The 17987-nt window shown below is 40.5% G+C and overlaps 1 protein-coding gene across 1 annotated transcript in view; it reads right to left on the bottom strand.

Annotated features, from left to right (window-relative positions):
* The window catches only part of MAP3K9 (mitogen-activated protein kinase kinase kinase 9), a 49722-nt gene extending 31986 nt beyond the window's left edge, over positions 1–17736 (bottom strand). The window contains exons 1-2 of the mRNA XM_062494633.1: positions 17454–17736; positions 12021–12434 (exon numbers count right to left, since the gene is read on the bottom strand). Coding sequence (XP_062350617.1) covers positions 12021–12434; positions 17454–17736 — 697 coding nt within the window. The remainder of the gene's footprint in view (positions 1–12020; positions 12435–17453) is intronic.
* Between the last annotated feature and the right edge of the window lie 251 nt (positions 17737–17987).

Here is a 17987-nt window from a genome sequence, read left to right as displayed (position 1 = left end):
ATGGTCACAATAATTAGGTGAAGAAGAAACAAAAAGAAATAAGAGCAGGATTGCGTGTAATGAAAACTGAAAGCATACAGAAAGAAATATGTAAGGAAGAAGGTTAGAGGACAAGGAAACCTACTGTGAGAGAAAAGAGCTGGATTTGTCATCTGTGGTATACCAGGATATAATTCTAACTTGACGGACAATTGCTGGCTGCATATTTAACTTCCATATAACCTCTCCCCAGCAGAGACAATACAGTCAGATTTTAGTGTCAGAGTACTATTCTTTTATAGAAATACAACAGTTCTAGGCAGACTACAAAAAAAATTACTACCTAGTGATAAAGCAACTTCAACTCATGTATTTTGCTGTTATATTTTTAAGCTTTATCAGTTTTTCATAGAGACCATTTAATAGTGTTTCTAGCATGCTAGAGTGGATATCAGTGCTTTGAAACAGATTGGGAGAACAATGTATCAGAAGCTCTTTTGCCACAAATATAAGACTGACTACAAAGACACTTCAAGCAAGCCTGAGCTTAAAGGGAGTTCCTGTACCTCAAGACAAAGTGGGTGGATGTCCCAGGTGAGGCCCTGACTGGCAGCTACCAAACAGACAGACACAGCACCTGGATGATGTAGCATTGAGAAGGCCTGAAACCCTCAAAGGTGCTGGAAGTTGAGTGTTTCTACAGATCATTCCAGAGCAACTGAAGCACCAATGGACACAACAGCCTAGCACCAGATTTGTTTTCCTACAGGCTTTTGCTCATCTGCTACTGTACAACCATAATTTTCAACATCACTAAGGCCAACTTGAAACTATGAAGAAGGGAACTAATGTTTACCCTGTCATAGCTGGAATGTGAAAGACCACCGGCGGGTGTACCATTGTGGATGGGAATATTGGACATATTTTATTTCTTCCTCCATCCTAAAAACAGAACAGCCTACTGTGGCTTTACTGACCAAAATGCAAAATACCAAAATGCAAACTACCAAAAGTAATCAGATGGTCAATAAGCATCAGCCCATCCACTTCCTCCATTTAGATAACTCGGATCAGATACTGAGTCTACCAAATCACAGGCAGAGGAACTTTAATGAAAGAACAAAGTAAAACCTTTATGAAAGCCAACGCTGTTTCACTCCGAGACCCTTAAATGCAAAACATGAGCAGGGCTTCAGTTCTAAATAATGCAAGTCATTTCTGTGGTATGATTTAAGGGCAATCCAGGCCCGAATGGGAAGATGCTACCATTGAAACCTCTCTCTGCCACCAATACAGCATAAGTCTCAGGTGCAAGAGTTGAAGGAAACAAGAAATATTTCCATTTCCAAACAAATCCAAATTTATCCAAAAATCGCTTAACACAAATTTCCCAAGAAAGCTAAAGGCTTACTGAAGTCGAAGGTTTGCCAGAGCAGATAAAAGACTGAGTAATATCACAGGATCCAGACTCTGCCACCCACCCACCGCATAATATGTCCAAGACTGAGCCAATCTGTTACAGGAAACTTGGTTTTGAACAAAATCTTTTCACTCAACCACATATGCTTTCTAAGGGATGTTTTTCAGACCACAGTACTTATGCAAGTGGAGCTTTATTTCAATTTCTTCTATGACACACATAGACCCTGGAATTTCACAACTGGGACAGACAATTTCAGCCTACAATATTTTTCACTCATCTCCCAACAATATAGGTCTAATTTGCACTTTGTATAAATTGCTTTCACTGTCTTCTAGTCTATTTCCAGACCAAATGCTTTCAACTACTGCAAGGCTCTGAAATTCATGCAAATGTGTATTTAATACTTTTAAATTAAGACTAATTCAGAAAAATCAGATAAGCATCTTTGGCTTCTTGAATGGGACAATTACTGCTTTTTCTACTCACTTTTATCTGAAAAAATAATCAAAAGTTCCACTGTACTCAGAAGAAATACAGTGCAGTGTGAAATCTTCAGGGGTCTTATACAGAAGGTACTATAGTAATACAAATACTCAACATTCTCCTCTAGCTTTTGAACAGTCCTTATTTCAAGGAGACAAGTATTCATAGATGAAACAAAAATATTCTTGCATAGAAGACAGTTTCACTGAACTTAATCTGATTGTTCCAATTCTATTTTCCCCTCCTATAAATAAGCAAAACTTCCCAAGATCAGCTAAGACACTGGAGGTGGTAAATACAAAATGTTAGATAAAAAGATAGCCTTACTGCTTCATGCTGCTGCATTGTCTCAGAAACAGAGGATAGCTATCAAGTCTGCAGTTTGCCTAACAAATCAAAAAAGCAGTACAATTGCAAAGGGAATAAGGGACTGAAGTTGCCAGGCAATCATTTTTTTAATTATTGAGTCCTATTGGCAGTACACTGGCATTCTGTCTTGAGGACAGAACTAAACATTTGGGAAAGGATTTCAAAAATTCGCTCCAAAATGAGACCTCATATTGTAGCAGTCTGCCAAAAGCTAATTTGCAATTTTAGCTGTACCTTCCACAATCAGCCAGCACAGCTTTGCTGCACAAGTATCCAGATAATGAGCAATCTGCTCTTGATCCTTCATTCAAAGTACTTAAAGTGATTAACAGCTCTGCACATGGAATGAGTCCGGGCTTTCCACATGTAGCCTTTACCTACCTTCTGTTGGGTACTCTGCCATTCATTTCATGATGTAGGACTGCATTTTTATTCTAACATCTGTTTGCGGTGCAGAAGGGTAAGTGTTGCATAAGATCCTGGAGAGGACAGAATTTAGGACCCACTCAAAATTTCACATCTTAGAAACAAAGCCAAAAACCACAAATATTGCCTCTAGTAATAAGCAAACATCTTCTCTTTTATTACTAACCATTCAGCAACAGTATATTTAAAAAAATATATATACGTACACCTTGGAATCAATACCTTCTTAATTACTGGTTACAAGTCAGGGTTCAGCAAATCCATAAAGCTGCACAACTGTCCTCCTCTATCAACCTAGAAGAGGTGATGGATGTGACAGCACAGCAGTTCTTGGATTTTAAGCCATGCAGTACAGTAACTCTAAAGAGCTAATGCATAATGGGGGAGGGGAGAGGAAGGGCCTCCAAAGCCCCGATATATTTAGAATCGATCCTTTCATCTAGCCAGGCTGTAAAAAGTCTTATCACTTTAGTGACCTGTACAAAACACTTTGAATGCTCCTGGAGAATGCTCAGGTGAGTTTCTGGGAAAAATAGAGCTGCTCAGCTCTGGTTTCAGACTAAATCCTACCATACTGCTGACATTGGAACAACCTCTAGCTCAGGCATGGATTACTGCACTCTTCATAATTAGTTAAACACTCCAAGGAAAAAACATAATTACATCTGTACTCAACACAGGGCATTGCCAAACTGTATCAATTTGAAAGCCTGCAACAAATCAAGAACTGTATTAGGCAACAACAAGGAAAGAAAGGGAAAAGTGAAATCACATGAATGACATTCATCATTTGTCACTCGAGACTGTCTGGAAAGAGATTTAATAATAATGCTGGTTCAGTGGGAGCTGTTTACAGGCAAATACAAACATTAAATTCATGATGGAAAACGTTAGCCCAAATTGTTTTGTTTTGGCTGATTAAGACATCTTTATGAAACAGTCAATAACACCAACACCAACTCATTCATAAAACAAGCTGGTACTCCAAAATCTAGAAGGTAAGAAAGACATGAGAAGTTCACAGGCAGCAGCATAATCCACACCAGAAGCTGAAGTGTTTTATTGGGTTTTTAAAATCAGATTTAATTTAGAACATTTTTAAAAGGGGCAGGGTGCATTTCCATTCATCCAAACAAATGTTAAAAGGCTCTTAGATGTACAATCAACAACAAGCTACATCTAACAACAGTAAAATGCAAGAGTTTCTTGTATACTGTAGAGTCTGACCTTCAGGTGAGCAGAACAAGTTGCCAGCTACTGAGAAACAGAGCATTCCTGCACTGCTGCACATGAAAGTCTACACAAGATTACTCATTCAATAGAGCTATCAAAAAGCTGTTCACTTTTTGATGTGCTAGATTTCTGTTAGAATTTTGTTGACCCAGCTTATCCTGTGATTAAAGATTCTAGCTACACAATAATGTGATGAAGTATTAGGAATACTCCCAGGTTACCAGATGACCATAATCGTATCAAAACCACACATTATGTGAGTGATTACATCAAATAAGAAAAAGCTAATCAATAAATGCAGGGCAAGACTGACAACACTTGAACAAGCAGAATTAGGAACATTGAGTTCTATTAATCAAATTTAAGGGATTTTTCTTATTCTTAGGATCCTTAAACTTGGAAGTCCAAAAGGAACTAAAGACTATTCTCTAACATCTTTCCATAGGCCCATATTCATAAAGGAAAAACAACAGAAATTCAGTGTTTTTGTGGTAGGTGGACCATATGGCCTGGTTCACCTAGATCCCACTGCCCTTATATGTATCATCCTTACAGTAATTATTCATACCAGCATTTCTTCATAGCATACCAGGAACCTCCCAGGAATGCCCAGTTTAAGCACAGAAACTGTTGTGATAAACAAAATCTTAGTGGTAAAAGTATTTACCTGTTGCTAATAAATGATGCTGCAGGCACACTATCACTTGCTACACATCTCAACAATTAGTCTATAAATAGGCAAGGAGGAAGCTGTGCTCGCATTTTAGATGTTTCCAGTAGTAATACAAACAGGAGATTCTTAATATTTCTCAATGGCCAAAGCAAAATCCAGCAGCCTGTTTCACAACGTATCAGAGATGGAGGTACAGAAAACTGGGAGCTTGGCTTGTAGCTGTAAAGATTATCCCATCCATATGTAAGACATACAGCATTCAAAGCACATACAAAATTTCAGAGACAATTTGGAATCCATATGCGCACAAGGTAATGCTTTCTCTTTTGGGAAGGTATTATTATTTTTAATAAAAAATGGTGCTATAATAAATGTGTGAGCAATAAAACAGTGCCTCTAGAAAGCAAAGTGGAAGGGCTGTGTGCGGCAGTAATACAAACAGTTCATTGGAAGGCTCTGTGTCCTCTGGCTACTTCCTTCCCAAGAGGACCCTAAGTGATGCTGCACCACACTGCCATTACCACCACAATGACAATTCTACAGGCTAGGACACAATGATTTACTGTTCTGTGGGCATGAGCTCTTCTTTCTGAACTTAAGAAACTGTGATGAAACCAAACAATGTAATTCTGAAATTTTATGCACTGGAATAGTTCATTTTCTCAGTGCATGAGGTTCTGTTACTATTTATTTTTCATATCTGCAAAAAACTTGGGTCTGAGGATGACTTTCTGTTAGCTGTTGAACAATTAACAAGCAATGGTCAGACACCAGTCAACTTTGTCAATCTTTTGGCAATCAAAGTCACACCAACATAACAAACTATCCTAGAATTAGAAAGCAGACACATACCAAAAAGCAACTACCTAAAACCATGTGGTGTACCCTGTATTCTTTCAAACAGCTTAAGATTCCCCTTGTCCTGTCAAAGAAATATACACAGCCTTCAAAATTGGTATTACTTAAAATTAAAGAAGCATCTTGGGTGATGAATCATTACTTCAAAGAGCAAGACTGCACTTAATGTCTGATGCTTCAAGAGTGAGTTTGTTTCAGGTATGTTGAAATTCTGAATGGAATTGTTTGATAAGAAAAGCAAAAGTGAAGCTGCTGACAGAAGTCTGTCAGAATTCAAATTAAGTTTAATGATGTGGAAGAAACACCCCACAAAAAAAAAAAAAAAAAGAAAAAAAAAAGTGGTGATCAAAGTACTATTCTAGCTTCCCAGAAATACCACAAGACTGTTCTCACCCTTAACTGGCTCCTTAGAAATTTCAGAAGAACACAGATCTTTCCCAGCTCTGTCACAGATGGTCAGACAGTGAATTCAGGGGATGCCTACAGGACGCCTGCTGCATGACAGTGCTTAGGTCTGTTCTGTGCTTCCATATGCAGCATTTGAATAAAGTGCTTAACACCACAACTCCAAGTTACTTTTTCTTAGGAGGAGAGAGAGCCCTGCAGAAAATGTACACAGTGGTTCAATTACATGAAAAGGATATTAGCTAGGGTTTCAAATGTAATAGACAAAATTTCACTTATTAAAAACAAGAGGTACTCTTTCCATACTTGTCTGTGAAGGTAACAGATTCCAGGTGTGAAGTTGCCTTTTTACTACTTAGTGTGGGCAGGAGGACACCAAAATGTTCTTGTGGACATCAAACTTATTTAATAAAGACTTCATATTTTTGACTTGCACCTAACAGCGAAGATATCAATTCATATTCAACTAAAACCATTTACAGAAGATGCATTTCATTTTGGAGTTCTCAGAAATCTACTAAGACATGAAACATGCAACATGAAAGCATCTGCAGAAAATAGCTTCACTAATTTACAAAAGCTAATGAAGAAAAAACCCAATGAAGTACCAAAATACAAGCTATAAACTGTCACCCTACTTCTGTGAATTCCTGTTATTTTAACATCTTAAAAATTAGCAACACATAATTTACATCTTCCGCCCTAGTAATACTTTTTTTTCATTCTTTTCAATGAAAATGTGTAGTATTAATGGCATCAATTTCCTCATCATATTACCACATGCAAAATATTATGGCTATTTGGATTTTCTTTTTTAAACTACAATACAAGTGACCAGGATATCAGCACAAATGATTATACTCTGGGGAGAAAGAGAAAAATAAGCAGAGTAACCAGAACTAGGAGTTATGCACCATCAGCAATATCTTATAGCCTGTTGATAGAATCAGGTAACTGCACAAAGGCAAAACCTGAAGTCATCTTTCATTAGCCTTAGGAGTCTATTCAGGCTGTTTGAAAGACCTGGTTTCCACTACACACAATTTTTAAATTAGAAAAAAAAAGGAAAAAAATAAAGGAGTTTTCCTGAGCTTTGCTCCTTGAAAATTCATCTCAAGCTGCTGTCTTTCATACCACCCAACCCCTCCCCCCCAAAAAAAAAAAACAAAAAACAAACAAAAAAAAAAAAACTTCACCTTTTTACTACTTTCCTCTTACAGGTCAAGGGACTACCCAACTAAGGTCAAATCAATTATTCACCCTGTGAAAACCATTCAGATATCACTGAAATTAGCTTCACTGTATTTTACATGAAGCATTACTCAGTCATTTAATCACACTGACAAAGGAAATCCATTCTGGTACAAGGTACAACACTGCAGAGTTAGTCAGCAACACTGGAGTACCAGAAGCAGCAATAGTAACTGCATAGGCTTCAAAACTGCTCTGCCAACATACATTCAGCAGACCCTGGAAGAGTTCTCTACACATCTGCCAGACAGAGGAGGAGGTTTACAAGTACTTTTCCTTCTCTGAAAAGACCAACAGAAGAGTGTCAGCTATGAGTGGATTAAAACAAGAAAACTAGGAGTATTGTAAATCCTAGGATTTACAATATCTATACTACACTACAACTACCCATAAACCATATGGAAAGTCACTTCTACTGGCATCCTTAGAAACAAATAAACTTAACTACATTAAGTAAGCAAAGCTATAGCAGAGGTTGGAATCCTTTTAGAAAGGTAGAGCTTTGAATCTCAGGACACCACAAGCTTACATCAGTAGTCCAAAAAGTAGGAGAGGTAAAGACTTGAAATAACTTGAAAGGATGAACTATTGACTTGGCCGAATCTGAATTCTTGGGGTTTATTTTGACCTTTGTCCTTTCCTCTTTCTTTGGCCTTGGCAATGTCACTTTGCTGCTAATCTTTGCTAACTGGCATGAACACAAAATCAGCAAAATCTTTCAGTGCAAATAACAAACATGTTTTGCTGAGACAGTCAAAAAAAAAAATCAAATATGCTTTTGCTAGCTCTCCACAGTATTAGTTAATTGGCTTTATTCCTATAGCAATGCTGGCATATCTAACAGTGACAGATAAACAGGACCAACTTCATTATTTGCAATACTTCACTAAAACCAACAGGACTGTCCCTTTTTGATCCTAAGCATAATATGCCAGCTGCTTTTCTCTGGCCAGAAATAAGACTTTAATCACAGATGAGAGATAAAAAAAGGGAAACTCTGAAGAGCTGTTCTAAGTGCAGTGATATTGACTTCAGTGGGCATTTCTAGTTGCTTTCTTTTCTATAGCTCAGCATTTAGATTATTTAGGTGCTTTCACACTGGGAAAAACCTACTAAGAATTCCATAACATATGTTCAATGGCTCACCAACCAAGGAAAGTTTGGAAGTATCACCACATGAAGAGAAGCAGCAGCAGCCACTAAGGATTCTGTCAAATTAATAAGATTAATTTTCATATGGAATAACTTGAATCCCTTAAATCAAATGCCCAAAATAAAAAGAGAACTACTTATCTCCTCACACAGCAGTACTAAATAGTTTCCTAACTTATCTTTTTTCTCTCATGTCATTAGATGACTGACATATGAGTTGGTAATGCCATTGGAACACTTGTCTACCAGACTTACTGCCAGCTCACCTCAGACTCAACAAAATAATTTCAGTGTCTCTAAAACTAAAATTCATTCTGTAAAGACCCTTCTGTACTCACTTCCTAATTGCATCCCCAAAGCAATAAAACAGGCAGCCTCAGAACTTCAAACATTTACAATAAATCTTCCTCAAACAAACATGATAGTAAATGTACAGAGCACTTTTCCTACACTCTAAATATATTACCATTTTTAGTTATGAAAATGAAAGAAGTTATAAAAATCGGAAGTTATGAAAATGTAAAGAAGAAAAAAAATAAGAAAAAGCTATAGGACAGAAAAAATTTCCTTCTCTTAAACAAAAAACTTGGATAACAGACAAGTAATTTGGAGTGCTTTCTGATGAGTATCTCAACAAAGAGACACCTCCTGGAATCATCAAATAATCATCTGAAGTTCAGTTCAGATGAACTAAACTGAAGTTATTTCCAAAACTAATCAAAACCCTATGTTCTTTATTACAGTACCAGAAATGTTGACAGTTATTCTGAGCATTGTTTTGGTACATGCTATCTGAGGCCACCAAGCTGCAACAGTTTAAATCAAAAAGGATTTTTTTTTGCAAATCCTTATATAATGGGGTAATTTCCAGACTTGTATTAGGGTGCCTACTTGATATGTCCAAAATGTAATGTGACCTGCTTAAAAGATTGATCATAAAGTACCGCCCTTATGCATTCTGTGCCCACCTAAACATAAGCAGACCTCTGACAACAAAACATTCTCTGATTTTCTTCTCTTCTAGTAGAAAAATTGATTTTAAATAAGGCAACACTGCTCTTTCCCACTACCTGATCTGGTTCCCTAACTTCCAAACTAACTCATCCTGCAGCTTCAGATGCACAGCACACATCCCAGATGGTGCTTGAAGGCAAGATGAGATGTTCAAGAATCACAATCTATTACTCAATGCAGGCAGTACCAACCAGTAGATCAATAAAACTGATGCTCCCATGACAGCTCTACAGCATTTGTAGATGTTTAGTGCATGTAAGAAATGCACCTGCAAGAATCCTTTCCAAGTTCTTGCAAGCAGAAGCTCTTTCCTCACCACAGACACATCACTCACTGCCTGTCACCTGGTGGGTGGTAATTTGTAAAAAGAAAATGCTACAAGCTTGTAATTCTACAGGCACAAAGCTAAGGAGACAAGCTGCTCTCCATTACTCACGGTAATTGAGAAAACTAAATTAATCAGAAAAACAGACAAAGTGCAAGCTATATATTAATCAGGATGCAATAATATACTTAGTCCACTAACCTTTACAAAACTAGTCAAAAGTTTTCCACAGGAAACAAAGCAGAGAAATTTCTAAGATGCTTATTCTATATATGAGAAAAGGGATTTCAGCAATGCAGTGACAGAGTAATCAAGAAAGACATGACGTAGGCAGCTCGAAGTTTTTATCCTACAATCCCTTATCCCCACAAAAACACTCCACCGCTGCCATAATCTAATAGTTATGATGCTTGCTCTGTAGATAAACTCAGAAAAAAACATGTATTTCAAACATTTAAAATGGCATATATATTTCTAAATTTCCACCACACAGCACAGAATGAAGAACTCCATTTTGTTTAATAAACAGCTGTTTCAATATGTCAAGCCCATACCCAAGGTTACTAATTTATCTTATTTCAAAGAGAAAAACAAACCAATAATTTTTCCTTAAAATATGTTAAGTCCTTTCCTCCAGTACCAGCTCCTGCATTTATTTAGCTTCCCAAATATAATACTGCTTGCTCCAGCCTTATCTGGGATAGAATTTTCTTATACCCATCATTTCTCTACTAGATCTGATGCTCTCTTGATCACGACCACCATGTAAATTCTCTATCTTTCCCCTTCAAACACAGAATATCTCTGAATCCTTACAGAGGCATTCCCACTCATTCTTCCTCTTTCTTTACCTATTGCTTCCTCCCAAATGAGGGAAATCATAGTAATACATGGAGCAACTTCTCACCAACCATTTACAGCACTGTGCTGATTCATTGTGACAAGAGACCTTTATTCTTGCTGCTAATGCTCCAGATGTTTTCTAGCATCCATATCTGTTTGGATGGGAACACTGTGCACTGGGTATCCCCCTGGTTCAGTTGGTTCTCTTGATGCTTTTCCCTTTTACAACTATAAGCCTCTGGTCTGAATAAAACAGTGAAGTGCTAGAAGCTAACCAACCTTTATCTTAGAAATAACTTCGATTCTAAACCTCAAAAATGTTCAGCTAGCATTTAGTAACAAAATCTTAATGGCCTGTTAGCAAAATAAGCAAGTAAATAGTTTCTTAGGTAAGGAGGAAAGGCACAACACTGAAAGGCAATTATTTCTTATTCACAGATGCAATCATTCAATAACTAAGCAAATAAATCCTTAATTTTACAGCATTTATCAACACGCCCATATATTTGCCATGTGTAAGGGAAGGGGTTTAGATACCAGGAAATCTTTATCAACATTAAGACTGTCTTACTCTAACAAAATGGGAAACTTTGTTACTACAAGAACAATACTGTAGAAACTAACTTGAGAGCTCCTGGAGTTCCTATTTGCAAACTCACTCACAAGAACTAATATATGTTTTTTACTCTTTCACAACCAACTCAGTAAATTCACGGCCGCAAGATCTGAGGCAAAAAAAAACATAGGAAGATAGTGCAAGGCCTGGAAATTTACAGCATTGCAATGGTTAACAGTGCTAGCAAATCTATTTAAGATATTAAAATTCCCATCCATCAGACCCCTTTGCTAATGTCCCTGACCTCAAAACAAAAGGAAAACACATATGCCTGCATCCCAGCCACCCAGTTCATAGAGCTTTTTATTAACTCAAACCATAAATGATAATGAGTTCATACTAACACACCAATACAAACCAACACAGCCAACATGCAGGTCTATGTTTGCCCTTGCCATCTACGCACACAGAGAAAAAGGCTAAACAGTTAATATTTCTGCCAACACCAGCTCTATGATGGATAAAGAGAAGATCCAATTCAGATGGGATGGATTAAATCTCCCATAAGGAAAACAGGCTTGCATCTCATCTATACAGCAAAATCTAGCAAGTATAATGAAAGCTTAGGAGCATTTACCTTCACAAAGAAGAATTTATCCTTCAAAAAAAGTGAAAGAATAATATACATTTTAAGTTCAATAAGGCTTTTTAACATACAGAAGTCTGATAAAATGCCAATAAAACCTAGACACTATATGAATATGAACTACTAGCAAAGCATGCTTCATTCACAGTTGCTTTTGCATACAATCATTTAAGTTGCTTCTACAGATTGAAACCATTTATATGTTTGCTGTGATCTGCAGCACCATAGTGTATAAAAATAAACCCTTCTGGGATTGAATTAGAGGATACAGTGGTTCACAAGAAAGGATCACTAGTAATATTAATATTACTCCCCTCTTTGTATGATTTTTTTTTCCCCAAAACCATATCCCAGCACCCTGACTGTTCACTATGTAGCACTTACTGTTGCTGGACTTGAGGTCACGGTGAATTATGGGGACAATTGCTTCTTCATGCAGGTAGTTCATTCCTCTGGCAATCTGCACTGCCCAGTTCACCAGTATGTCAGGAGGTATCCTTTTACCAGACAACACCCTATTGAGCGACCCCCCGCGGGCAAACTCCATGATCAGGCAAAGATTAGGTTCCTTCAAACACACGCCCCTGAGGGCAATGATGTTGGGATGTTTTAACATCGCAAAGAGCTTGGCCTCTTGTCGGACATTCTCAATGGTCTGGCTGATGTCCTCATCAGGGTCATAGCGAGCTGCCTTGACAGCAACCTCATCTCCTATCCATACAGCTCGATACACTTTTCCAAAGCCCCCTATGCCAATGATTTCTTCCAGAATAAGCTCTGAGAAGTCGATCTCCAGAACTAGGGAAAGAGGAAAAAAAAAAAAAATGTAATTAAGCATTTAGCAACTATGCAGCCTATACATCAGCTGAAGGTCCATGCTGGCCGACCTCACCCTTCCACTAGAAGGAAGGGCAAATTTTCACTCCAAAACAAAACAAAGGAAAACAGGGGGCCTTTCTGACAACCTTTTAGTGCTGAATAGTATGGTAAAGCAGACCTTGCAGTGCCATAAAACTGGTATGAAGTACTCACTGTAAGTGATAAAATAGCCTCCTCTTACCACAGTTAAACCCTCATAACAGTGATGCCCCTGCCCCTACCCTGCTCAAGGATAAACTCTCAGTCACAGTACAAAATTCTGAAAATGAAAATCACACTCACCAACTAATCTTCACTGTGTTCACAACAAAGTGCTTAACGTAAAATAGCTAAAACTCAACACAAAATGCATCTGCTTCTCCACTGGTCCCTTATTTGAATGTCTCTTGTTGAACTGTCACAACAATCATTTAGTCCTTCCCAAATCACACTTATTCTTCCACACCTCCCCAGGCTTTGCAGATTTGTTCCCCACAAGAGATCTGTTAACCAGTTCTGACATTACTGACAACAGCGTGACAAACAGATGGATCAAACCACATACTGAGTGTACAGAGCAAGCAATAAGAAAAACATTTCTTGATTAATGCATGCTGCATTTTTGTTACAAAAACTTCCTATTCCCATACACTGACACCTATACTTTACAGGCTGACAGTGACTCGTGGCTAATTGGAATCATACAGAAAAAAAAAATCTACAGATGCAGCTGTCTCAGTTCAGCACACGAATTGCACCTGGACCAAAAGCAATGAGAAGATGCAACCTGTACAACTGTACACCAAACACAGTTTATATGGGTGGCCAAAAGAACCCATCCAACACTGACTAATGTAGAATGAAAATTCCACATACTGACCAGTGAAAACATGTTGACATGGCTTAATTTACAACAGTGGTAGGCTACCACTGAAGCTACTCTGTCTGACATTTGCATAGTTACCAATTACAGTCAATGAAATTTTAAGAAGTTTTAAAGGAAGAGCAGCAAGATTTAAACAAAAAGTCACCAAGTCTTTTAATACTTTCCTGCATTTGAAATGCCAAATCTGGCATGGTTCCCCTGCTTTGTCTAGTAGAAAGGAAATTAAGTTTGTAAGGGGGCAGGTTAGATCCCATTTAAATAAACTAGCCTCCTTATTCTAATCAAATGCCTTTCCTATGTATAAGCCTATAGTACAAGATTTTGTCACAAACCTGTATGGAGTTAATACAAACTCTTCTGTCTACAGCTACAGGCTTTTATTTTGTCTGAGCTCTACCTTTCCTGAACATGATTTTTAGAAGTTGGCTTGCTTTTGTAAGTTAGTCAAATCTAGGAGTTAGTTTAATAAGGATGCCTTTTCCTGCTTTTCCTAGTGTTCCATGAACAAAAGATTAATGGGAAACAAGATAGAAAACTGACCAAGAAAGTCTGCCAGAAGGAGAAAAGGTGTCTTCCAGTCTAGAATACAAAGAGAATTTATTTTTCTGCTACTGTGAATACATATTTTGGGTAACACTCTGAGCTTCAAGGATTTGCACAACAAAGAAGATTTCAGTCCTACAGCAGTAATCTTGGTGTTCAAATGCTTGAGACAGAGATTACTAGAAAAAATGAAAGGAACAGATTCTGACCAGAAACACTGAAATTTCAGAACAAGACTGTAATGACAATAACTGCAGATGTGAGACTACCCCATCACTGAGAATACATGAAGAGTCACTCTTGTATTTCTCACTAAGAAAAGGCCTAAAGAAATCAGATGTTGAGTCCTATCTCTTCAGTCAATAGTTTCAGCACTGCTAGAATCCTCAATTAATGTGCTCCTAGGGACAAGGTCAGTTAAAAGACTGAAAATGAACAAACATGCACCCCACACCACCAGGGTGACTGCCTGCCCTGCCGACTCCGGACAGACAGCGTTCAGGGGCTGTTCACAGCGGGTTTTCTGCTCGGGCATTTCACGGATTAAGAGGACATCACCGAGGCGCCGAGCGAGCCGCAGGTGCTGAAGGGACAGCTCCGGCGGCAGCGGGGACGGGACGGGGACCAGACACGGACGGGACGGGACAGCCCCGCGGGCAGCGCCCCGGCCTCCCCCCTCCATCCATCCGCCCTGATGTTGGGGAGAAAAGCGACAGGAAGGTGGCAGGCAGGAGAACAAAACGGGCAAACGAAACCGAAGGCCTGGAAAGTAGAACACATCGTGTGCCACCACCCATTTTCCATGAGAAAAAGCACATCCCTGCTGGAGGTACAAATTAATAGGGGTGAGACCTATTAAACCGAGAGACTTCAGCTTCCACGTGAAATCTAATGCATGACATTGAATGTTCTTTTATCTGGAAGAAAGACCCTAGTGAGTTTGAAAATGTATACTTTCTGTAAGGCAAACTGGCCAGCTGACCCTTGTGGCTATCTTATTCAGAAAAAAAAAACCTCATTATAAAATGCTTTGTTCAGGGTTTTTAAAAGGTATTTTCTGCTGAATTAGTTTATTCATTTTCATAGTTTTAGTTATACAGCTATATTAGGGCAAAAAAACTTGTTTTTCTTCAAATTTCCAAACACACTAAACTAAATTCCGGTGTAATTTGGCAGATGTGTTGTACAGGACTGTACAGAATTCAAGAATTGAAGTGCTCTCATTCTTCTGTGGGCTGGTTAGCAATTACAGAGCCTGTACACCATGAACCAGTGGCCATGTTGACAACTGCAAAGTAGGTGCTGTTTAATCAGCCCTTATTACACCATGTGATTAAACTGTTTAATTCAGACTGAAGTGTGTAAGAGCCCGCACCACAGATGAGAGTCCCTCAAGATGGCCCACTCCTGACAGTCTCTGCAGCTTACTTTTATCATTCATGGTGTCCTCACCAAGGCAAGATTCAAGCACACTACACAGATGGCTAAAATTGCCAGCTAACTAGTACAGCTCTCAGTAGCAGCAGAACCTCTAGGACTTATACTCCCAAATTTTCATTAAATATATAGATAAACTTTAGGAAAGCAAGTAAAAATAGGTTCTGTGCCGAGGCGCATGTCAAGAACCACATTTTGCATCATTCCTGCAAAACTGGATTTACTGAACCATGAAGCATTAAACAGTAGATGGTGATTCTTATTCCAAACAGCTATCAAACTAACATCATCAGCTCTAAAAGTGGATAGCATTCCTTGCAAAGGATTTCTAATACTCAGCTTGAAAATCCAATTCAATGGCAACCAACTTTAACCACTGTCCAAACTGCATTGTTTGTTTTTAAAAAAAACATACTACTTAAGCATTACACAAATCTCTGGAGGGCAATAAATTCTACTTTGTCTTGAACATATGGTTGGTGACTTGACAGAAGAGAAATAGTGTAGCTCTGTTGGGGCATGGGAAGAGTAAGGCAAAGACAAAGGGGGAAGGTACAACTCCACAACAGTTTGTGAGCTATCAAACCATAGAAGAGGCAGCAAGACAGGAGGATCCAGTTACAAAGCCTGAACTTGAACATTCAAAACAGGATGGGAGCTGACGATTCAAAAAGTTTTATAGAAATTATTTTCTTATATTTTGGTATCTCCAAAAAAGCAAAACCTAATAAGCATCCATTCACAGCTCCTTCTGCGTGGGGGGGGGGAACTTACCAATGCTCTTACAGCATGCAAGAAAGGAACAGCACCTAATCCTTTCAAAAGCCCAAGGGCAATGCTACAAATTACCGAGTTTTACCTAAATGCTTTCAAGCAGAACACAAAGTAAGAAAAAAGCTATTAGCTGTATTCCTTAGAGATACGGCCTAGATAGGAGAAAGCATCTTTTTACTCCTTTACTTTCTAGAAAAGCCTACTAGTATGAAGATCTTTTCCTGCCCCTCCAAAAAAAGTATCCTTGCCTGAATTGTCAATGGTGATAGATAAACAGGATCTAGAAAGCCATTCCATGCTGTTTCTCTTTCCACAACTGCACACAGCGACTAAAAAAATGTAGAGATGAAACAGCCCTATTCTCCATCTCCAATAAAGGCTTCAAAACTGCACTGAAATTCAGGGAAACAAACCAATTCCTCAGTGCCTTCAGCATCACAATATAGTCAAGTGACCCTCAGGCAGGCACAGATATCCAAACTGTGGATACAACTCATTCACAAGTATTTTAGACAGAATTTTTAAGAGGGCAGAGGAACCTGGTAACACAAGTAAATTTAGGAATTTTTCAGTCAGAAATAGTAAGCTTTTGGTTAGTAAGTGGGATAATCCTGAACAAGTATTAGTAGTGAACCAACACTTCAGAAAACAACTGCTTCCCTCCCAGCAACTTTTCTTTAGAATATTCTTAAAGGCAGAAAGACCAGAGCCCGGGTGACTCCACCACTGCCCACCCTCCAGGATTCTGTCGCTTGATCAAAATTTATCAGCCCCTGGAAATACAGGTCTTAACAATGGGAAACTGCTCCCGGCGTTGCTGAAACGCTAACAACACATTGAGCGAGGCTCTGCCTCCCAGGGAGCGGCGCGGTAGTCTGGAAGACAGAAGGGCACTGGAGCAGCAGGAATAGCTCCGCGGGTGGGAAAGGGCACACACCGGGGGCCTGGGACAGCCCCAGGGCGAGGGGGGCTGAAACACCGTAGCCCCTCCGCTCGCCGCCGGAAGCCATGGCAGGCCCGCGGCCTCCCACGGCCGCTCGCCACCGGGATGGGCCTTCCCTTCCCCCTCAGCGGCGGCACCGGCTTCTAACAGGACCCACCGAAGGGCCGGGCCGGTCGGACCGAGCTAAGCTCCCCCCCAGGGACATCGGGAGGGCCGAGCCTCGGCTCCTCACACAACCTCGGCAGTCCCGCCGGTCTCGTCCCCCCTCCCATACCCACCCCAAGCCCGCGACAGTGAGGCAGGACCGGGCCTGGCTCCCTCCCTCTCGGCGGAGGGGCCGCGTCGAGCCCCCCGCCCCGGGCCCGGGTTCCCTTACGCTGTATGGCGGGTGGCGGCGGGTATCGGGCGCGCAGCTCCGGGCCGGCGCCCTGCACGCCGCTGCTCACGTAGTTGCTGGGGAAGATGCCGACGCGCTGGTCGATCTTGCCCGTCCACCAGCCCTCGTCGCCGGACACGTGCGAGTCCCGGGACAGCACCTGCACCACATCCCCCGGCCGCAGGCTCAGCTCGTCCTCGCCGCACGCCTCGTATTCGAAGACAGCGGTCCAGACCGGCCCGCCGCCCGCGCCCTCCTGGCTGAGCTCGGTGAGGGGCTCCATGGCGAGGCTGCTCCATAGGGGGAGGCGCCCGCGGCAGCCGAGCGCTGCGGGAGGCGGCGGGGCCGGGACCGCCGCCTATTGTTCATGCGGCCCGGCGCCCGCCGGCACTAAGTGCCGCTGCCGGGGCTTCCCGGCGCGGGGCCGCCTCAGCCCAGCGCGGGCAGGGGCGAGACCAAGCAGCGTGTGCCGTGGAGGAGCCGCCGCATCCTCCCCATCCGCCGCCTCCTCCGCGCCCGCCTCCTCCTCCTGCC

Source organism: Cinclus cinclus, chromosome 6, assembly GCF_963662255.1.
Source record: "Cinclus cinclus chromosome 6, bCinCin1.1, whole genome shotgun sequence".
NCBI classification, from domain to species: domain Eukaryota; kingdom Metazoa; phylum Chordata; class Aves; order Passeriformes; family Cinclidae; genus Cinclus; species Cinclus cinclus.
Note: the sequence above shows the minus strand (reverse complement) of the source record. Positions and strands in the feature narration are given on the sequence as shown.